The sequence below is a fragment of the Diospyros lotus genome, chromosome 2, assembly GCF_014633365.1.
Source record: "Diospyros lotus cultivar Yz01 chromosome 2, ASM1463336v1, whole genome shotgun sequence".
In the NCBI taxonomy this organism is placed as follows: Eukaryota; Viridiplantae; Streptophyta; class Magnoliopsida; order Ericales; family Ebenaceae; genus Diospyros; species Diospyros lotus.
Window position 1 is genome coordinate 33,552,508 of NC_068339.1, and position 24,699 is coordinate 33,577,206.

Genomic DNA, 24,699 nt, shown 5'->3' on the forward strand with positions numbered 1-24,699 from the left:
AGTGACCCCCAGCCCAACTTCCTCGCACCGGCCATCGGTTGTTGGTAAGTGGAGCAACCCTCATTTTAAACGGTTGAGTGAGAGTAAGTTGGAAGCCAAACAAGTGAAGGGTCTGTGTTTTCGTTACGATGGGAAGTACTCGATGGGGCACAAGTGCAAGTGTAACACCCCTTTTTATTCTCTTTCAAAATACGTACAAAGGATGCAGAAGATGCATGACGATGTTGGTAACTGTCAAGAAGACTGAAAAACAAATCTTATTAATCTCAATGAAATGCCAAGACATATATACACATGCGCCTATCTTTAATAGGCAAGATCCTAAGGCTAATTAGGAAGGATTCTTAATTAATAGTTGCCTAATCTAGCTTAGGAAATATTTACAGAAAGGAAATAAATCACACAGCTATTGATACAATCAAATCAATCTAGAATATAAAGAATATATGATACAAACATTTTTAGGAAACCAATCATTAATTCGGAAATCTCCATATTAGGAAAGTATAGAATTTCCGGCCTTCTAACACTCCCCCTCAAGATGGAGCGTGTATATCATGCATGCCCATCTTGCTCAAGAACCTGTGATACACATTACCCGGGAGACCTTTAGTCAAGATATCTGCCAATTGTTCTCTTGTAGGAACAAAGGGTGTGCAGATCAATCCACTCTCTAGTTTTTCTTTAATAAAGTCTCTATCAACCTCAACATGCTTAGTCCTATCGTGTTGGACTGGGTTGTAAGCAATGTTGATGGCTGATTTATTGTCACAATAAAGCCTCATTGGAGCTGACCAACTCACTTTTAAGTCTTCCAACAGAATTTTCAGCCACAATAACTCACAAATACCTAGAGCCATGGATCTAAATTTAGCTTCAGCACTTGACCTAGCCACCACATTCTGTTTTTTACTTCTCCAAGTGATAAGATTTCCACCAAGAAAAGTGCAATAACCCGAAGTAGACCTCCTGTCAACAATAGAGCCAGCATAATCTGCATCTGTATATGCTTCTAGAGTCAAGTCTCCTCCCTTTTTAAACAAAATGCCCTTGCCAGGAGTCCCTTTAAGATAGTGAAGAATTCTATGCACTGCTTTTAGATGACTCTTATTAGGACAATGCATAAATTGACTAGCCACACTTACCGCATATGCAATATCTGGTCGAGAGTGAGATAAATAAATAAGTCTTTCTACCAACCTTTGATAGGATTCCTTATCTATTGTACCTTTTTCCGAATCAGCACCAAGTCTATGATTTGGCTCAATAGGTGTATCAACAGCCTTGCCACCAAGCATACCAACATCTGTCAAAAGATCTAGCACATATTTATGTTGAGAAATAAATATTCCTTCCTTAGATTGAGCAACTTCGATACCTAGAAAATATTTTAATTTCCCCAACTCTTTTATCTCAAATTCTTTAATCAAACACACTTTCAAAAACTCTATTCCTTCTTTATCATCCCTAGTAACAATAATATCGTCAACATAGACGAGCAAGGCAGTAAGTTTCCCATTTTTTGAATAATGTATAAAGAGAGTGTGATCTGCTTGGCTTTGCTTGTTCCCCAAACCAACCATAACTCGTGCAAACCATCCAAACCAAGCTCTTGGTGACTGTTTTAGTCCATATAGAGCCTTTTTTAAACGGCACACCACATTTTCTCCTTGAGTTTGAACTCCAAAACCAAGAGGCACTTCCATATAAATCTCCTCTTCTAAGTCCCTATGCAAAAAAACATTTTTACATCAAATTGTAGAAGAGGCCAGTCAAAGTTAGCTGCTAATGATAGTAAAACTCTCACTGTGTTCATCTTTGCAACCGGGGCAAAAGTTTCAAGATAGTCCACCCCATATGTTTGAGTATACCCCTTAGCTACTAGCTGAGCTTTATACCTTTCTAGAGATCCATCAGATTTATATTTCACTGTGAAAACCCATCTACACCCCATCGGCTTCTTCCCTTTTGGTAACTTAGTTAACTCCCAGGTTTGATTTTTTTCAAGAGCTGCCATCTCAACCTTCATGGAATCCTTCCAATTTTTATTGCTTAATGCTTCAGATAAGGTTTTTGGAATGGGGATAGAATGTAGGTTTGTTAGAAAGGCTTTATGAGCTGGAGATAAGTGGGAGTAAGTCAAGAATAGGTGCAAGGGATGCCTCATACAGGTTCGAGTTCCCTTCCTTAGGGCAATTGGAATGTCAAGATCATCTAAATTAGGTTCAGATTCTTGATGGGTAGAGGAATTTGGTTTTGATGTGTTAGAATCAGGGCAACACATAGGCTCGAGTTCTGAATCAGGGCTCGGATGAGAATCTGGACTTGGTGCGGGTAATTCAACATGCTTAGGTTCAAGAGGATCTGAGACTTTTCTCCTTGAATAGACCTTTAGTGGACTAGTATAAACTTGTTCCCATGCATCACATTTAGGGAATCTTGTGGAATATTCTTGAGATCACAAGAAGATGAAGAAGTTAGAGTAGGAAAGAACAATTCCCTATCACTATCCTCCAAGAATGTTGTCTCCCCCTAAGGATAGGACTTGTTGAAATAGGAACTTTCCTCCACAAAAGTCACATCGACTGAGACAAAGAACCGTTTTGATGGAGGATGAAAACACTTGTATCCCTTTTGAGTGAAAGAATACCCAACAAAAACACATTTCAAAGCTCTCGGATCTAATTTACCTCTATAAGGTGAATGGTTATGAACAAAAGCCAGACATCCAAACACCTTAGGAGAAAGACCATGAGAGGGACTAAAGTCAGGGTAAAACTTAGAAAACAACTGAATGAGGCTGTGTGAGTCAAGACTTTTAGATGGCAACCGATTAATGAGATAGGTTGCTATTAAAGCAGCTTCTCCCCAATAGTTTTTAGGAACATTATTATGAAACAACAAGGCTCTTGCAACAGCAAGCAAATGGCCATTTTTCCTCTCAGTTACCCCATTTTGCTGAGGGGTGTAGACACAAGAGGACTCATGGATTATCCTCTTTAATTTGAAAAAATTGGATAGCGTTTGATTGAAGAAATCTTTGGCATTATTTGTTCGAACTCTTTTAATCTTGGCCCCAAACTGATTTTTAACCATAGTGTGGAAGTTTTGAAAGATAGTGCATACTTTTGATTTAGCTTTTAGTAGATATAACCACACTACTCATGTGCAATCATCTATAAAAAGCACAAACCATCGTGCACCTGTGAGATTAGAAATGAGATCAAAAGGAGAAGAACTTCTATTATTATTGAAGGGAAAATAAGCCCTCTTATTAGCAAATTGACAAATATCACACTGAAATTCTCTAATATCTAATCCCTCGAACAAAGTGGGAAACATAACTTGAAGGACACTAAAGGATGGATGGCCGAGGTGAAAATGATGAAGCCAAAGCACATCCTTATTGGACTTCACTAAGATTGATGCAGGAGAAACCCTTTTAGAAATCTGTTCACTAAAACTTTCAAGGTGATAAAGCCCCTCCTTTACTTTAGCATGCCCAATCACCTTCCTCAAGTCCTTTCCCTGAAACTCACAAAAGGTAGGGTAGAAGATAACACAACAATTAGCATCATGGGTCAATTTTTTAATGGAGACAAGGTTGGTGAATAATTTAGGCACATGGAGAACATCTTTCAGGATTAGGTTTTCATTTATCAAGACATCTCCTTGTCCAGCCACTGTTGTTAGTGACCCATCTGCTAGAATGATTTTCTTTGTACTAGGACAAGGTTTATAGGTCAAGAATTTGTGGGAAAAATGAGTCATATGGTCTGTGGCACTGGAGTCAAGGATCCAAGTAGTTTTAAGGCTTAAATCTGAAGCATGAAAAGCAATAGAAGTGGAAGTTATACCTGTGAAGGCTAGATTAGAGGCTCCTACTGCACTTGCTGTCCCTGATTCTTTTTCAAGCAGTCCCAGCAGATTCCTCAGCCTCTCAATTTCTTCCTGCTTTAGCTCCATCAACCCAGTCAGTTCAGAATTTTTTGTTTCAGTAACCTGTTGATTATTGGCAATGTAAGCCTGCCCCTTTGATGGACCTCCTTTCGTTGGTTTCCCATGTAACTTCCAGCACTTCTCAATCGTATGTCGAGGCTTTTGACAATAGGTACACCACAAATCATCCTTGTTTGTGGTTTTGAATGGCTCCTTCTTATCTCCTTTTGGCAGCCTCTGTTGACCACGCCCTTTCAGACTAAGTAGGGCTGAATTTTCCATATGACCAGTCTCCAACATAACTCCTCTTCTTCCTTCTTCTGCTCGTACTATCGATATTGCCTCATTCAATGAAGGCAGTTTCGTTTTGCCAAGAATTTGCACTTTGACTGCATCATATTCTACATTTAACCTCGCTAGAAAGTCGTAGGTTCTCTCTTTCTCTATTGACTTCTTGAAAATAACAACATCCTCACTACAATTCATTTGGATGCACTGATAGTGATCCAACTCCTGCCACAAGGTCTGCAGCAAATTAGCATACTCGGTTATAGATTGAGTTCCTTGCTTAGTAGCTGCAACCTCGGTCCGAATCTCATAAATTTGTGCAGCATCATTCACCTTTGAATATGTGGTTTTCACAGTTTCCCAGATTTCTCTAGCAGTTGTGAGGAACATCACAGTGTCACTAATTTTTGGAACCATAGAGTTCCAAAGCCAGGACATCACAAGTGAATCTTCTTCATCCCATGTAGCGTGTGTAGGATCCGTCTCCTTGGGACCGGTTCTCTCTAAGTGGCTCAACTTTCCCTTACCTTTTAGGAAAGTCCTAATCAATTGAGACCACTTAAGATAATTTTTTTCATTCAGCTTGTAAGCTATTTGGATATTTTGTAACTCCCCACTTGAAGTTAGACCACTGCCCGAACCACCTGTGAAAGGAACCTCAGCCGTGTTGCCGGATTCCATGGAGTCGGTCATGGTTCTTAAGTTGGGAAAGGAAAAGAAAGGTGACTGTGAATGTGGCAATAACAACCAAAAAATAGTCAAAGCAAAAGGGCGAAGAATGGCACTGAAGATCAGAGAGTGGATTGAAACAGGAACACGAAAAAAGAACAAACGCTTGAGGCTAGAAATCAGAGAGCAATCTGAAGTGGCTCTGATACCATGTCAAGAAGACTGAAAAATAGATCTTATTAATCTCAATGAAATGCCAAGACATATATACACATGCGCCTATCTTGAATAGGCAAGATCCTAAGGATAATTAGGAAGGATTCTTAATTAATAGTTGCCTAATCTAGCTTAGGAAATATTTACAGAAAGGAAATAAATCACACAGCTATTGATACAATCAAATCAATCTAGAATATAAAGAATATATGATACAAACACTTTTAGGAAACCAATCATTAATTCGGAAATCTCCATATTAGGAAAGTATAGAATTTCCGGCCTTTTAACAGTAACCAGTTGACAATCAAGTGGGCGTTATGGAAGCCTTTGCCAACGGAACAAAGGATCGAAGCTGAAAGCTTAAACCACAAGTTAAATAATTAAGGCTTCCACTATGATTTCTTGAAACAAGTGCAACACGACACACCTTGATACAAAATAGGAAACTAGGGACTACATAGGACCCCATTTTTCATTGTTTGAGATACATACTTAATGCACGAAAATACACAAGGTGGAGGTTCTTCTACAATCGACATTAAAAGGAAACAAGCTATTTGTGGACCACCTCCTTCCCTTTCCTTTGACTTATTCTTGGGGCACCTGACGCGTTTGAATATGCCGATGTAAGATATGAACATTTTAGTGAGTGAATGAAAGAAAGTAGTTTGTGCATGCGAATGAAATATGAAAAAATGTCATGAAACCTCCCGTGTGGTAGAGATGCCGAGGTGTTGTAATCACCCCCGCTGATCCATCATGTTCAAACACCTCACATGACTGCTCCCCGGTCTAACACGATGGCCCTGACGTCAACTAGCCACACCCACCACAATGATGCATGAAAAGTAAAGAAATATGCTCGGTTGAAGGAGATACCTAATCCCAGTAAAGAAAGGACAGAAATGTCCCTAGAAAATCCACCACCTGAAAGGAGCCAAAGAGGAAGTAACCGCATGGACCAGATGAAACAAGTCCTGGGGAGTATGGTCACTCTTATGCAGGGGACACGACCGACAGGTAGGTTATTTCCCAAAACTTTGATGTTAGTGATGGGTTCTAGCAGTTAAACCCGCCCATTTTTGGAGGAAGGGCAAGAACCGACCCTTGTGAGAGTGAGTATTGGTTGGAACAGATTGAAAAGATCTTTGATTTCATTGGATGTGAGGAGGAGAACAAAGTTAATTGTGCTACATTCATGCTCTAGGATGAGGCTGACTAATGGTGGAAAACCATGCAGAGGACCTTGCAAGATCCTGAAGGGCAAGGTACACCTAGTGTTGCATGGGTGCAATTTAAGGAACTTTTAAATACTAAGTATTTTCCTCTATGCAAGAAAATGGAAAAATGTCGGGAATTTATGAATCTGAAGCAAATTGGGGACATGTCCGTCACCCAATATGAAGATCACTTCACTCGACTAATCAAGTATATGCCCATCTACAACTTGGACGAGGAGGCTAAAGCTCGGAAGTTCCTTGGGGGACACGCATCTATATAGAGGTAGTCTACAGGCCGTGACTATAGAAAGCAACCTTCATCGGATGGAGACCTTGGGAACTGAGTTTCGTGGGCCTGAGGACGGAAGATTGGGAAGAAAGCATGACTTGGGGGCTTGAGGGAAGAAGTTCAAACCTAAAGGTATGTGTCCTAAATGCCAGAAATTTCATCTTGGGAAACCTTGTAAGACCGGAGGCCAAGGATGCTATACTTGTGGGGAAGCCGGCCATGTGGCACGAGATTGTCCAAAGGGGCCCATGTGTTATAATTGTCAAAGGCCTGATCATCTCTCTCGGGACTGCCCACAAAGAAAAGGAGTTGTTCAACTCGGGGCAAATAGGGGAGGCGTGGAGCCATGACGAGGACGTGTGTTCAACTTGACGAGGGAAGACACCAGTGCCAACTTGACAATCATATAAGGTACAATGATTTTTCTTGATACACTAGTGCAAGTGCTAGTAGACCCAAGGTTTACTCATTCATTTGTATCGCATGCATTGGCACATTGTCTAGAGTTGGAATTAGGAAAGCTAGGGTGCCCCATGATAGTATCTACCCTTTTTGGAAAACAAGTAGAATCATGTACGGGCTATGAGGGTGGAAGGATCATATTAGGGAATAGTGAATTTTCAGTCGAGCTTACATCCCTAGATATTCAGGATTTTGACATAACCTTGGGAATGGATTTCTTGACTAAATACAATGCCAAAATTAGTTGCCAAGCAAAGACAGTTGAGTTACAATCAGAGGATGGGACTTGGGAGATGTTTCGAGGGCAAAATAGTGATGGGAGAATCAAATGGATAATAGCCCTTACAGCTGTTAGGATGTTGGAAAAAGGGGCCTATGGCTACTTGGCTTGTGTTCAAATAGAAGATAAAAAGTTTGAGCTTGGGAAAGTGCCCGTAGTAAGAGAATTTCCTGATGTGTTTTCGAAGATTTACCTGGGCTACCCCCTCATCGAGAAATTGAGTTTGCCATAGATGTCCTACCAGGAACGGACCCTATATCCATACCTCCTTCCAGAATGGCCCCATTAGAATTGAAAGAACTAGAAAGTCAGCTTCGGGACCTTTTGGACAAGGGATTTATCCAATTGAGCATGCCACCTTGGGGAGCACCCATATTATTTGTAAAGAAAAAGGACGAGAGTTTAAGAATGTGTATAGATTACCACCAACTGAATAGGGTAACCATTAAAAACAAATACCCGCTCCCTAGAATTGATGAGTTTTTTGATCAGTTGCAAGGTGCCAAGTTATTTTCAAAAATAGATTTGAGATCGGGGTACTATCAACTGAGGATTAAGGTGGAGGATGTAACAAAGACTGCCTTTAGATCTTGGTATGGACATTATGAATACTTCGTGATGCCATTTGGGTTGACTAACGCACCCGCAACTTTCATGGACTTGATGAATAGGATATTCAAACCATACCTGGACCAGTTTGTGATTGTGTTTATTGATGATATTTTAATCTACTCAGCTAGTAGGGAAGGGAAGAACACGAGTAACACTTGGAAATGGTCCTAAAGACATTATGGGAGCATCAATTGTATGCTAAGTTTTCAAAATGCGAGTTTTGGCTAACCCAAGTGGCTTTCCTAGGTCATGTTATATCAGAAGAAGGAATAGTGGTGGATCCTTCAAAGGTTGAAGCATTAAAAGATTGGAAGCAGCCCAAGACCGTAACTTAGGTACTTAGCTTTTTGGGGCTAGCAGGTTATTATAGAAAGTATGTCGAAGGATTTTCTCGTATTGCTTTGCCCCTCACCTAGTTGACGAGAAAGGGAGTTAAGTTCGAATGGAATATGGTGTGCGAGCATAGTTTTGATGAACTCAAAAGGAGACTAACCTTTGCTCCCGTTTTCGCTATGTCTTGTGGAACAGGAGGGTTCACAATTTATATTGATGCTTCCAAAACCGGCTTGGGATGTGTCCTCATGCAAAATGGAAAGGTGATAGCGTATGGGTCACGACAATTGAAAAATCACGAGCAACACTATCCTACCCATGATTTGGAGTTGGCCGCAGTCGTGTTTGCTTTAAAACTTTGGCGACTCTATTTGTATGGAGAAGAGTTCGAAGTCTTTATATATCATAAAAGCTTGAGGTATTTGTTTTCACAGAAGGATTTGAATATGAGGCAACAACGATGGATGAAGTTCTTAAAGAATTACGATTGTACGATTTAGTACTACCCTGGGAAGGCAAATATTATGGCTGATGCTTTAAGCAGGAAAGAGCTTGCTCTGATGATCAATCTGATGACCTGGGAGTGGGGATTGGTGGAGGCTTTCAGCCAACTGATTGTGGATGTGATACCTAAAAGAACGTTTGTCTACGTCGCTGGCCTAGTGATTCATTCTCATCTAGTGGAACAAATCCGGCAGGCTACTCTAGAAGACTCTAGGGTGAGATTGTGGGTGGATGACTAGGGAAAGGTCAAAAACCCTAATTTCAGTTTATCTGATGGAATATTGCGATTTGCAGACCGAATCTATGTGCCTAGAGACAAGGAATTGAGGCAAACCATACTAAGGGAAGCACACCGGGCCAAGTATATGGTCCACTCTGGTGCTACCAAGATGTATAGAGACTTGAGGAATTTATATTGGTGGCTGGGAATGAAGAAAGACATAGCTCGTCATATAGCTTGATGTGACACCTGCCAAGGGATAAAGATCGAACATCAAAGACCTATTGGGAAGCTGCAGCCTTTAGAAATTCCCAAGTGGAAATGAGAGTATATCACGATGGATATTGTTACAGGGTTGCCAAGGGGACCCACGGGAAATGATGCAATATGGGTAATAATGGATAAACTAATAAAGTCCGCTCATTTCCTACCCATGAAGATAGGACAACCTACTAGCATGTTGGGCCAATTATACGTAAAAGAAATAATCGGGCTGCATGGAACTCCGGTAAGTATAGTGTCTGACAGAGATCCAAGGTTTACTTCTTGATTTTGGGAGAATTTACAAAAATGTTAGGGAACCTAGTTGCGGTTAAGCACAACATCATCCCCAAACAGATAGGAAGTCAAAACGAACAATTCAAACTATGGAGGACATGCTGCGAGCTTGTGTAATCAAATTTTCAAAGGGATGGGAGGAGCACATACCCCTGATTGAATTTGCATACAATAACAGTTATCATAGTAGTATTGGTATGGCTCCATACGAGGCTCTTTATTGTCAGAAATGTAGAACGCCTCTATGTTGGACTGAGGTGAGAGAAAGGCAACTTTTGGGACCCGAGATAGTACAACAAATGAATGAGAAGATTAAAGTGATTTAGGAAAAGATTAAGGCCACCCAAAGTCGATAGAAATCATATGCAAATAATTGGAGAAGGAATTTGGAATTCCAAACCGGAGATAAGGCATACCTGAAGGTCTTGTGCTAAGGAAAGAAACAAGGAAAGTTAGGCCCACGATACATCGGGCTGTACGAGATTTTGGAACGTATTGGGCCGGTAGCGTATCGATTGGCATTACCCCCGGTGATGTCTGACATACACGATGTATTCCATGTGTCTCGACTACAAAAGTGCAAACCTGATCCTTCTCAGAAGATTCCATAGGGAACTGTTGAACTATAAGGAAACTTAACCTACCATGAAGAACAATTGAAATTTCGGACCAGAAAGAACAGGTGTTGAGAAACAAAGTAATACCATTGGTGAAGGTATTATGGAAACACTACAACATTGAATAAGCCACCTGGGAGTGAGAAGAAGAAATGCATCGGAAGTTCCCATACCTCTTTGACCATATGGAGTCCTAAAATGAATTTCAAGGACGGAATTTTTTTTTTAGGGGGGGGGGGGGGGGAGGATGTAATACCCAAAGTCCCTGAAAGATATTGTTGTTAAAGGAACGGAGTATCTCTTGAAAATAGGGATATCGGAGTATATGTGTAGTTTTTGAGAAATTTTTGGGAACAAATGCAAAATTTACAAAGGACTTTGGAGGCAAATGCAAGAGACCATTATTCTAAAGGCATTTGGTGGATTCAAGGCAAATTCAAGGGTTCAAGTGGAAAAGAAGCAAAGTGCCTCGAGTTAAAGCATCATTTCTTGAAAGCTTATAATATCTTATAACTAGATCCTTAGGGTAACCAAACGGGCGAACAGACGGTTAGGAAATAACGATGAGACACAAATCTCAAGGGACAAGTGTCGCGATGGGGTGAAACTCATGATGGGCTCTCATCTCAGAATAACACATGGCGCAACGTGATTTGCTGAAGGTGCCTATAAATATAAGGTTTTGGGGGAGTTCTTTTGGGCATTCAACAAGAAGGAAAGGAAGGGAACTTGTGAGAGAAAATACTGCCAAAAGAAGGGGAAAAAAATCTGCCAAGAACGAGGACGAAAAGGTCTCGCCAGAAAATTCGGGCCGCCACAGTAAATCGTGCCAAATGACATCAAAACCATGAGGTAAGTCCGATTTTTGCTTATAATCTGGTAGAGGGTTGAATAAGGGTGTTGTAGGTTTGAACGGGAGTCAAAACGAAGCTAAAACAAAAGAGATATGGCTGAAAATTGGAATTGCAACGTGTAGTCGTTGGACATTCTAGTCTTTTGCTCATGCTGGTATTTGACTGCCGAACATTCTAAGCCATACAACAAAATTGGTCTTATAGTTGTCTTATAGAATTTTCCTTTCAATTTTAATGGGATTTTATCATCACATAACACCCTCGATGCATTTCTCCATTTTAGCCAACCTGCTTTAACTTTATGTGTGTGACATCCTCGTGAATTTCTCCATCTTTTTGAATCACTGATCCCAAATATCGAAAATGGTATTTTCTTTGTATGAGCATTGTTATAATTTTTTGCACACCTTTGAGTTGCCCAGGATTTTTCAAAAGCTCTCTTTTTATGAGTATACTTTAGCAACTCAACATTTATAACATGGCATTGCAATTCACCATCATAAAACATCTCCACACAGTTAAAAAATCCATCCATCACTTCATTATCAAGTTGTATATCCGTATCCTTGGAAAAGTAGTAGGGATTCAAAAGGTAAGCTGCAAAATGCAGTGGACTATCTAGCCTATCTTCACCCTTGCTTCAATAATCTCCATAACAGGCTAATAGTTCTTCTTGAGATTATTTAGGGTCTCCTTAGTATCTTCCTTTGCTTGCTTAATCTCTCCACATAAAAAGCCCATAGAAGGCTTTTTATCCGCATCAACAATTCAAAGTACCTTTACCAAAGGTGCAAAAACCTTAAGGGATATAGTCAGACCATTCCAAAAAGCAATGCTCATCACAGTAGCATAGGCTACTCTTCCTTTAACAGTCTTCAACCATTTGCACTCCTCCCATTTAGAGTTGGTAAACATTGTACTCATTTAGGCATTTTTCTCCATCAAACTCTGCATAGTAAGGAAAGAAGAAGCGAATCTAGTGACTCTCGGTCTCACTATATCCCTTTTCTTCGTAAATGACCTCATTAAGACCAAGGTCTTATGGTGTGCATAAATGAAGATTGTCAAACTCTTGGCTTGATCAATGACTTTCTTACACCTGGGCAGTTTTCCAATACTTTCAAGCATCAAATTGATGGTATGAGTAACTCATGAGGTCCAAAAGATATTTGGCCTCTTCACCTTCAACAATTGTGCCACTCCCATATTGTTGGCAGTATTGTCGGTTACTAGTTGGATGACATTTTGTGGCCCAACTTGCTCAATGCACTTGTCCACATACTCAAAGATGAGTTCACTTGTATGTGCTTCATCTGAAGACACTTTGGAAGAAAGAAAAGTAGTACCTGCATTAGAATTGAGACACAGGTTCATAATGCTCCTCCTTTTTATGTCTGTCCAAGTATCTGTCATAATGGAGTACCCATTTCGTGCCCACTTTTCTTTATGCTTCTTCAGTAACTCTTTCGTTCTGTCAACTTTTCCCTTTAATAATGGTTCCCTCAACTGGTATTGACTGGGAGGTTTGAAGTCCTGCCCAAATTGACCAACCGCTTCAACAAACAATTTGAAACTATCATGATCAATAGCATTGAGGGTATAATAGTTTCGTACACCCATCTAGCACAATATTCATGAACAGACTGTGTTCTCTCTTTAAAGAGTGCTTAGCTAATATTTTGTTGCCTTTGTGTCATTCCTGCACTCAAACGAGTTTTAGGGATGATTTAGCTTGCAAATTTATCCATAAGGCCAAGAGTATGGGGCGAAGCAGGGCAGGTGAGTTTCGACTGTGATTACAGCTAATTTTCGTAGCTACAACAAAGTGGATCAAATTCTCAGCAGGCAGTCTTTATAGATCTCGTCGGCTCTTACTCAAGTTGCTAAATTGAGTGTTGGAAGGCTGTCCTTGGAGCAACGAACTGTTTAAGGTAAGTAACTTCAGGAAATGGCGGAAGGCAACCATATGATGCAAAGAGAATTTGATCAATATAGAGAAAGTCTTGATAATTTTGGCCTAAAGATGGACCAAATGGATGCATTGCTGATTAAGCTTGCTAGGATCTATTGGGTTAGTATTTTGACTGAAACTGAGGTTAACTAGATTGAGTTTGTGAAGGATCGAAGTGCTCGATCTGGAGAGAAGTCAATGACCGATGCAATTGACGAATTTCATAAACTAAAACTGGTGGGATCAGTGATGGAGTATCAAGACTAGTTTGAAGAATTAAGGTCCTTAATGTTAACTTCGCAACTGTCTTAATGGAGTGGTACTTCGTTTTTAATTTCAGCAGTGGCTTTAAAGGTGAAGTACGACCAACTATCAAGAAGATGTAGCCTGTTACTATTAAGTAGGCCGCTGAGAAAGCAAGGTTACAGGAGCTTGCTTTAGAAGTGATGCAAAAAGCATGGGTTGTAGCCTAAAAATTATTCTGTGAGCAGCCAACAAATTGATAGTACTTCTAAGCTTGCCAATCAAGTAGTGCAAGAAATTGATGAAGTAGCATTGGAAGAGGAGGATTGTGAAGAAGATAGTTTCATGTAGCTGATGAGAGGTATGAGGTTGATGAGGTCTTAAGAATAGGAATGGTAGTTGCAAGGAATGAGGAAAAACCTGAATTGGATCAGGTAATTCAGGATGACAAGAAAGGATTGGTAGCTGAGGAGTTATTGAGGTTCCACTAGAGGAAAAATCTAATGAAAGTGAGCCTTTGGTGTACACCAGCAACCAAGAAGAAAATCAGGAACAAGACTCTTACTATCTTGATTATTCATATTCCAGTTGGAGAGTTGCAACGTCAAATAAGGTTTTGGCTTGTAGAGAAGTTTGAATTCCTTTCTATGATTGAAAATGATATGGTTGCAGGAATGATGCTGCATCACTCACCCTGCATTTGTCACTTTTTGTATTTTTCTTTCACTAATTCAGCTGATTTAGCAACTAATTATGTTCACAGATAGGATGAGGCGTTTAGACTCGCCAGTGCACGAGTGTGATTGTAGCAGAAAATTTATATGTAATTTTTCCGGGCAAGACCGGGTCGACTCACAGGGAGATTACTCATGGAAGGAGATAACCACACCAGTTCTTTTGATTAACAGAATAATGAAATGAGATCAAACTAAATGTGATATAACTGTAATCTGGAAATGGATAGATCTTGAGTCAAGACAAATCTGGTGCCAAACCCAACTGATTCACCATATAGCTTTCTGTGATGTAACTAGCAGCTCAAATAGCTTGGGTTTTCAACCATTAAATGTACTACTGAGATGATGATAACTCTTTGTTCAAGCAACCTCCATACATGACATGGAGACTCTATGGTAAGAAGCTATCATAAATCAGTGTATAAATAATGTTTTGACAAAATAAGTGCTCGGGGCTTGGGTATGAGGACGTTTCCAGGTCAAGCAGCCTCCATACATGGCATGGAGACTCTAGGTTAGGCGTACGAACCAATCCAAGCCTGAGGTTTTCGTTAATAATATTTCCCAAACTGCTTTTGCTTTTGTTACTTTGACATATGAAGTTCTGTTATATTGATTCATCAGTGGCTTTGGGCACCATCTTTGCCTTAACCCAAGAATCGAGTTAGCCACACATCTTCATAGGAAGTGCACGACTAAAACTAATCTCTACAGATGAATACATGATTCGTAAAGGAAATAACTGAGACAACAGATAGGAACTTGGTAAATTACTGCTGTATTGATTGCTAAAACGAACTACAACATGAAGCAGAAATTAAAATAAACTTGTAATACAGAGCTAAGATTTTGCAAGAACAACTAGTGTAACTGAAGTGCTATATCAAAGAAAGAAATACAGACAAGAACAAAAATAGGAGAAACAGACAAAAGGAAAAGAAAAATCCCTGCTTTCAAAATGATCTTCTTCTTTCTTGTATTGTTTTCTTAGTATCTTCTGCACTCGTCAACTTCTGATTCCAAAGAATGTTGGTCCCTTTTTAAGCTTTTGGCGCATGGAAGTGGGGACCATTTGTTGAAAAGTTGTTTAAAAAGTTGGTTGAATTTATCGTAGAGCCACCGCGTGTATTTGCGCATGTCAGAATTTTTGTTCGGCTGCTCATTCGAATGACTAGCAGAGACATTCGAATGCTTGCTGAGCTTCTTTTGGCTGACCAGCTCATTCGAATGAATTTTAGTCCTATTCGAATGAATTTCATGATTTACTGTTCCTTACACGGCGATTTTCTCGGTCATTCGAATGCAACAGTACTTTCATTCGAATGAATTTCTAATTTTTCTCTTGACTTCTTCATTGCATTCGGATGACCTGGAGAGCATTCGAATATGGAGTTCCTTGGGTTGCTACTCATTCGAATTACTCAGCCTTCATTCGAATAGATTTCCTTTCTTCTTCAACTTCATTCGAATGACTTGGATCTCATTCGAATATGTCTTCACTGCTTCCAAACGATTATGCTCATCCGAATTTCTTCTTATGCTCGGCTCATTCGAATGACTTGGATCTCATTCGAATATGTCTTCACTGCTTCCAAACGATTATGCTCATCCGAATTTCTTCTTATGCTCGGCTCATTCGAATGACTTGGATCTCATTCGAATATGCACAATCTGGAGATCTTGATTTTTGTTACTTCTTATTCGAATTAGGACAAGCTCATCTGAATACATACCCGATATCTTGCATATTCGAATGTCTGAATGATTTATTCGAATGAGCGAGCAGCTTTCTTCTGTTTTGCTCCATATTTGAATACCTTTGGAGACTTATTCGAATTGCTTTGACTTTCATTAGGACACCTTTATTTCTTGACTTTTTATTCCTCTTTCAATCATGCTTTTGGAGAGTATGAGTCATTCTTTCATCTCTTTTCCTTCTTTTGAGCTGCAACAAGCAATTCTGGAGATTTTAAGTCGATCGAATGGGTTAGGAGGTAATAAAAACATAACAAATATTGCATTTTTCTAACATCAATCAAATGACAGGTCAATTGGAATTATTTTCAATTGCAATAGGGAATAGGTGGATGGCTTGACTTGGTGTTGCAACAAATCATAGTATTGTTACTGTTGGGGAAAAAGAAAAGGAAAGCAAAAGAAAAGGAAAGTAAGAGAAGAATAAAAAAAGGTAAAGAAGAAACTAGATAGTGAAGATAGGAATTTGATGAAGAATCAGTGGCTCGGTTATAAACAGCAGCTCGATTGTAATAAGTTTCTTAGTGATAAGAAATCTCTCAAGGAGAGGGGATTGTCACGATCCTAAGGGTAGATTAGGCATAGGATATTACATGTATTAGTTAGTGGTTGTACCTTACTGCTTTGCTGTAACCTAGGGAATTACACATGGTGGAATGATAAACTGAATTTCTCTCTCAAATTCTTTCTAATTTCTCTCCCAAATCTCTGTTCTCCCTCTATTCATGCTTTGTCCCTCCATTTCTGTCTAATTCTTCCCCATGTTCTTCCAATTTTCAATTCAAACCCTAGGTCATCAGATAACAAGAATAGACGGAGAATAGAGGAGACTGAGAGGGAGAACAAAGAATTGGGAGGGAAATTAAAGAGAGAATTTCAGTTTATCATTCTATCATATGTAATTTGCTGGGTTACAACTTATTTATGGGTTTTATAGGGTAAGGTACAAATTAGTGAGTACATAAAGGAAAAAACTACATGTAATCTATTATTACTAATATGCCCTTGGAGTCGTGACAATCCTCCCTCCTTGAGAGATTTCTTATCTCTATGAAAGTTATTACTACAAAGCTGTTGTTTCTTCGTCCAATTCCCATTTTCATGATCTGGTTTATTCCTTGCCTTTTCTTGTTCTTTTCTTTTACTTGTTTTGACCTCTTTTTTCTTTTCTTTCTCTTTTTTGGCTTTATTTTATGGATGAAAGAGGAAACATCTCTTTGTTTAGTAGGTATTTCAAGCTCTCTTGAAGTACCTCTTTTATTTTTCTCTATTAAAATCAACACGAACTCCTCTACATCTTCAGCAACTAAACATCTCCAACAATATCATCTGTTGTGATCTCCCTGGTAGTGCCTAAAAGATCAACAAAATCTTTTGCAACGCATTGACATCTTTTATTTGGTTTTTCCTCCTCCTTTTTGACTCTATTTTGTAGATCCTCAAAAATTAGCTTTGTATTATCATCAGGTATTGGAGGTGTAGAAAATAGATCAAAAGACGTAGGAGGAATAGAGAATAATACTTCTCTCATTTCATTGAGCTAAATATTACATCCCCTATTAATAGGGAAGAAGAATACTACATAGGAAAGATAAACAATAAGGAAGGATATGTTGTACACTATACAAAATTTAAAGATACAGAAAACAAAAAATAAGAACTATCTAAATCTATCCAATTTCTTTTTAAATACTGAAGATAGAATTTGTGCTAGATTAGACCAAGAAATCATAATCCAATTTTCACCATAATCCTATGAATTAGTTAACACTCCCCCTCAAGCTGGTGAATGAATATTTATCATTCTCAGCTTGCCTATAAGTTCTTCAAATCTCTTGATAGGAGGACCCTTTGTAAATAAATCAACTAGATGATTTTCTGAAGTAACAAAGGGTATGCATATTTCCCTAGCCTCTTAACTTTTCTTTGATGAAATGGCGATCAATCTCAACATACTTGGTGCGGTCGTGTTGTATTGGATTATATGCAATGCTGATAGCTGATTGATTGTCACAAAACAACTTCAATGGACCATGACAAGGGATTTGTAGATCATCTAGCATAATTTTTAACCACAATAGTTCACATAAACCAAGAGCCATTGCCTGAAACTCAGCTTTTACACTAGACCGGGCCACTAGATTCTATTTTTTACTTCTCCAAGACACCAAATTTCCTCCTGAGAATACACAGTAGCCTGTAGTAGATCTTTTATCTATAAGAGAACCTCCATAATCAGCCAGCTAAAGGAGAAGAGGAAAACTGTTTTTGGTTATGACTACAAATCAGTTTATTGAGAAGTGGAACAAAGATTAATTTGGACAAAAATTGTATAACATGGAACAATTAATTTGGAGGAGTTGTTTACATTGTAAGTTCTGGAAGGGCTAAAAATTTGTGTAGGCCTACCATAGGTTGTTCTGTTCAGATCCTCCAAGTAATGGCTTCCAGTGAAGCTGTTTCTTTGTTAAGCAGTTGGTATCACAAAGAAATGTTACTAAATGTACCTCAAACAAACATACAAGTTTATGATGTTAGTATTCTAAACATCTCATTCTCGGTAGTTTTATGAGAAAGCAGTTTGCATTTTCTTATCTTTTTGTGTCTTACAACTGACCATGTAATCTGCAGCTGTGTGATTTGTATAACAATGACGCAATATTTGATAAATTTCATTGTTGCCTTAGTGGGGATGGACTTCGTTTTGCAACTGGATCTTATAGGTTTGTCCTTTTAACAGCAATTGTTGGTCGTGTCAACAAATTCAAACCTTGTTTTCTTTTTGAATTTCTTATGTGAACTCATGCAGTTGTAATGATTTGTGTTTCTTAACTAGCAATTTATTGTGCATCTTTACCCACGGAGTTGGAAATGAAGAAGGGGTCATGATGGAGGTCAGCAAAACTCCCTGCAGGTACCTTTTACTTTTGTTATCTCAGTTAGTTAATGTTGACTATCAAGCATAAATAAATAAATCTGACTACTGAAGCTCAGGCATTTATCAATGAAGAATGCAGTAACTTTTTTCCAGTTTGATGATTATAATTTTCTGCCTGTTTATTTATTTATTTTTTGCACTACTTATTCTTTGTAAGAAAATAATAGGATAGACTCATATGTATCTCGCTGAAAGACCATATGTGTTAGCTTTGCGCTGTGAACTCCAGGCTCATCCCTCCAAAATGGTCCCCAACTGAAGCAAATTGAACAGCCTCCATGTTCAGGACATTGTAAACTAATCAGTGCTGTGGACTATAATATTCAAGCGAACCAAATAATTATCAGATTGTCTTGTACACTTAATTTTGTTGTCAGAGAGCTCTTATTCCATGTTGTGTCCCTCAATGAAGATAGTCTTCTGTAATATCTGTAGTTGTTATTGTGCTTGTCATCCCAATGCACCATGTAGTACTTTGGAAGTTTCTGTGGCCATTTTGCTAAGGACATTGTTGTAGCCTATCCTAGGGAGGTGTAGTTCTCTTGGAGAAGGCTCTTCCTCTGAGAGAGAAGTTATCCCAGAGAAGGGATGACCTCTTCATCTTTAGGAACACAGATCCTTCCCTGATACAACAATAACCCGTCGCCCCTCTGACTGTATCCCAAGACACCAAATTTCTCCATGTTTGATAAAATCGTGGCTAACTTTTCGTCAATAGGTTGGGATACCCGAATATGTTCAATCCAATCTGGTTGCACCTGCATAAAACCATAGAACATAATAGGTCTTACCTCAGGGGAGGAGATAGTCAAGTTGCTCAATTGCTCCAGCAATTGCCATTCTTGTACCATCATAGCTGCAATGGAGGCTTCCTGCTAACTCAAAGCATCCGCTACAACATTGGCTTTATGATATAAGATGTTACAATCATAATCTTTAAACAACTCCATCCACCGGCGGTGTCTTATATTCAACTCTTTTTGCAAGAAGAGATACTTCAAACTTTTAGGGTGAGTGTACACCTCCACCTTTTCGCCATATAAGTAATGTCGCCAAGTTTTCAATGCAAATATCACAACAGCTAACTCCAGATCATGTGTCGGATAATTCAGTTCATGTTTCTTTAATTGCTGGGAAGCATAAGCAATTACTCGTCCATCTTACATTAGACCACATCCTAGTCTCAAGTATGAAGCATCACTATATACAGTAAATTTTTCTCCACTCTTCAGAATAGCTTACACCAGGGTGGTAGTCAATTGTATTTTTAATTTTTGAAAACATCGCTCACAAGCTTAATTCCATTCAAATGCCACTCCCTTTTGGGTCAATCTTGTCAGTAGGGATGATAGACGAGCAAATCCCTCAATAAACCGTCTGCAGTAGCTAGCCAACCCCAAGAAACTATGAATCCTAGTTACTGTTGTGGGTCTAGGCCAATCAACCACTGCTTTAATCTTTTCTGGGTCCACAGAAATATCATCTCTTGAAATCACATGTCCCAAGAATCCCACCTGTGACTGCCAGAAATCACACTTATTGAGATTGGCATACAGTTGTTCCTCTCTAAGGCGTTGCAAAACTGCTCTAAGATGTTCCTCATGTGCTTCCGTACTCGGGGAATAAACCAAAATGTCATGTATGAAAACAATCACGAAACTTTCCAAGTACTCCTTAAACACTCTATACATTAGGTCCATAAAAATGGCTGGAGCATTCATCAATTCAAATGGCATCATCACAAACTTGTAATGTCCATAGTGGGTTCTGAAAACAGTCTTCTGTACATCTTCCTCTCTAACCCGCACCTGATGATACCTAGATTTCAAGTCAATTTTAGAGAACACAAATGCTCCTCGAAGTTGGTTTAACAAGTCACCCATTCGCAACAACGGGTACCTACTCTTCATAGTTACTTGGTTAAGATGGCAATAATCAATACATAGCCACATGGATCCATCATTCTTCCTCATAAATAAGATTGGAGCACCCCATGGTGACGCACTTGGACAGATAAACCCTTTATCAATTAACTCCTGCAACTGAACACTTAACTCCTTCAACTCATTCGGAGCCGAATGAGTTTTTGAGATAGGTTGGGTACCCGACACTAATTCAATAGAAAACTCCCCTCTCCTCTGAGGTGGTAGTCCTGGCGGCTCATCTGGGAACACATCAGGAAATTCACACACTACTGGGATCTCAGACAGTTTTACCTTGTTATTCCCACTAGTAGTCACAAAAGCAAGTTAACATCTATGACACACCAATTGTTTAGCTCTCATTACCGATATCATCGAGGTAGAATGCACCGGTTTCACTCCCCTATACAAAACAACGGACTATTTAGGTAGCTCAAAACATATTATCTTTCTCCGACAATTAACCTTTGCATAATGGCGTGATAACCAATCCATACCAAGAATGAGGTCGAAATCTCGGATATTGAGGGCCACCAAATCAGCCAACATATCCCTATCATGAACCTTAATTTCACAATCTTGAAATACGTCTCTCCCCACTAATTCTACATCCCCTGGCGTGGTTACAATCAAATAGTATGGCAATGTAACCTTAGGTGTAGGAATATGACATATAGGTCACGGTGCAACAAATGAATGGGAAGAACCTGTATCAAAAAGCATATGCACATCATTACCAAACGAAGTAAGGATACCTTGGATAGTCTTGTGACTCCTCTCTGCATCAGCAGTTGTCAAGGCGAATACCCGACCTTGTACATAGGGTCGATCTGCAACAACCGACATCTGAGTAGATGGTGCCGCTGTCTGTGGGGCTGTCCCCTACATCTTGGACCCTACTGGCCGCTGGGCAGGTCTTTAGCTCGGACCTCCCGACCTCTGATCTCTGAATTGTGGCGGTTGTGTGCAGGTATTAGCTCTGTGCCTTCTCTTGCCACATTTGTTGCATACAATGTTCAGAGTAGCAACCATCCCCTGTTGCTGAGGACAATCCCTCTGTATATGTCCCACTTGTCCACATAAGTAACATGCTCCTAAAGTCCTATGACATGGTCCCTGGTGCTGCCTCCCACACACCACATATTGTAGGTCCTGCTGAATACTGGGATGAACTGGATTCCCATCTCCTCTTTCTGTCGCCACTACATCCCTACGATGTGCTTGCTCCCTTTTAACTGGTTTAACTACTTTTCAACTCATTTCTATTCTGCTCTATGGCATAGGCCCTTTGTTCCGCAACAGAATAATTAGTAATCCGTGCACCTGCTAATGCATGCCGGATCTCTAAGCATAGGCCTCTCTGGAACTTGGCAGCTTTCTTGGCCTAGGTGGATACCAGGTCCGAGGTGAATCAGGCCAAAGATATGAACTCGGACTCGTACTGTGCCATCGTCTTTCTCCCTTACGACAACTCTATGAACTCATAAATCTTCTGCTCCCTCACCCAATCAGGAAAGAACTGGCCGTTAAAGGCTTCTTGAAATTCTGTCCATGTGAGTTCCCTACAACTGTATTGCTGTCTCACTGTCTCCCACCATCGTTCCATATCGCCTCTCAACAAGAAAGAGGCCAATCGTACCCTCTGAATGTCGTCACATCCCATCGAGCGCAAGTGCTTCTCCACAGAGAGCATCCAATTCTTGACGACCTAAACATCCATGCCCCCATAGAATTTAGTGGGTCGGAGCGCCATGAAGTCCTTAAGCAACTACCCACCTATGCTACTCCCCTCCCCCGGTGCCACTGGATTATGGGCCTGACCCGCATCATGTTCCATCAAACTTCCCCCAACTTCCTGGGGCACTCGGTCCTGCCTCGCTTGGTTAGCGGTAAGCATCTCTACGACCCTCTGCATACCCGCTAAAGCTCCCTGCAACTTGGCCATCTCCTGGCGCCAGTCTCCACTCGGCTCTCCTGGAGACTCAGAGGCAGCAGAAGGTACGGGCGCAGACCTTCCACGACCTCAACTCCGAGTTAGTGGCCTTCCTCGTCAAGCACTCATGGTCCTGCATACTCAACATACCCAGAACTTAAGTCCACATTTAAACCCATGTACTTACTTACAATGCATACCCTTATCCAGACGTACATCAAATCATAAGACACATGACTTTACCCCACACCTATGTGTACAGAGACTCATCTTGAACCAAACCTCAAAACTCATCCTGAACCAAACCTTGCTCTGATACCAAACTGTAACGGCCCGCCTCCCGAAGCCTCCACTAGCATGGAGGATGCATGAGAAGGTTGCTAGTAGTATGACATAAAGCCACACAAACCCAAACCATCATATAATTAAAAATTAAAAAAAAAAAAAAAAACCATCAAGCATTTACAAGTAACCGGGTCTAAAAATACATCCTCTGAATATGATACAACAAGTTATAGCCACAAACATAATACATCCTCATGGTGCAAGAGTCCAGCTAACTCTAGCAGTACAACACCAAAACACCCTAGGACCTTTCTTCTGGTGAGCTCTATATACATCTATGGGCACGAGATTAGCCCTTGCTAGACTCGCCCTCAGCCCTATCTTTGCCTTTAGCTGGAATGATGCAAGAAAAGGAATGAGCCACAAGGCTCAGCAAGTATAACAACGAGTAAAGAAGGCATGATCCAAGAACAAAGAAATATCACTAACTCATCATTAGCGGCCCAATTCAGAATAAGAGTATAAGCTAACGAATCATGCCAATGTCATGCATACCAAACAACCCATGAGTTTGTATATAACACAAGCAGTATCACGACATCTCATCCTACACCCACAGCCACCACTGACGCTTGGGGCCAGAAAGCTCACTCCTAGGGCTGGGCTCTCTCGCCACACAACCCTTGAGGACATTTAGCTCCCACCCAAGGTCATAACCACAACACAAACCACAAGGTAATGGGGCCAGAAAGCTCACTCCTAGGGTGATGCTCATGAGTACATACACCCTTGAGGACATTCCGCTCCCACCCAATGCTTCTAACCACCCTTATACCATGCACAAGGAAAAAGGAATGGCAATAAGTCCCCACACCATGCATATTAACTACATATGTATAAGTAAAACATGCTCATGTATTGTCTTCTAACTCCTTCCAAATGCACACAAATGGGTTCAATGCCATGTCAATGAATGCATAACCACTCAAAACATGCAAGTTAAGCACAAACACGTACACCGCCTACATCCTAACAAGGAACATGTCATTCCCAAAGGTTTATAGGGTGAAACAAACCCTATTTCGAAACTCAAAGAAGACCAGCAAGATTAAACAAGAGGTTAGGGAAATTTACAATCATTTTGACATAGGCATCAACTCAAGCCAAGCCTTTAGGAAATCTAATTTTTAGACTCACACTTCCAATACCTCAAAGTCCAAATGTTTAGGGGGAGAATGAGAGAAGAACTTGCATGAAGGAAAGGACTTACAAATACGGTTAGAGACTTACCTCCAAAATAAAGTAAGGAGAAAAGAGAACTTGCCTTTATGAAGAGCAACCAAATGGAAGAGCTTGCCCAAATGCTGGAAAATCTATCCCAACTTGCAGCTCCAATCCACATAGAAGAAAAGAAGTCGAGGAGAATATGGAAGGAAGAAGAATATATATATGTAGCCATGGACTTGAAATCTCATCCAAAACCAAATTGAAATGAGACTTGAAATCTAAAACTATACTGAAATGAGATTTGAAATTCAAAACTATATTGAAATGAGATTTGAAATCCAAAACTATATTGATGTGATATTTGAAATTGTAGAAATAGAAGTATTTTGAATATAGAATATTCTTTGTATATCTTAGGAGCTATGTATATTCTGTGTATATTCCTCTTTCCTTTTTTGTTATTTTGCTTTTGTATTATTCTCTTCATCTATAAAGAGAAAAGGGAAATCATCGTATAATCTTAAGAAATAGAGAAATATATTTTCTTAGCCTTGTTTAGATGGTATTAGAGCAGGAATTAGGGATTAAATCACAGCCGTTCACGGTGAAACCCTATTTTTTTCTATTCCTCTGTTATACCCAAG

General features: G+C 39.8%; 1 protein-coding gene across 2 annotated transcripts in view; it reads left to right on the forward strand.

Annotated features, from left to right (window-relative positions):
- Positions 1–24,699, forward strand: part of LOC127794939 (serine/threonine protein phosphatase 2A 55 kDa regulatory subunit B beta isoform-like) — a 111,734-nt gene that overhangs the window by 58,726 nt on the left and 28,309 nt on the right. For both annotated transcript variants that reach the window (XM_052326269.1, XM_052326267.1), the window contains 2 exons: positions 18,382–18,473; positions 18,587–18,664. In XM_052326269.1, coding sequence (XP_052182229.1) covers positions 18,382–18,473; positions 18,587–18,664 — 170 coding nt within the window. The remainder of the gene's footprint in view (positions 1–18,381; positions 18,474–18,586; positions 18,665–24,699) is intronic.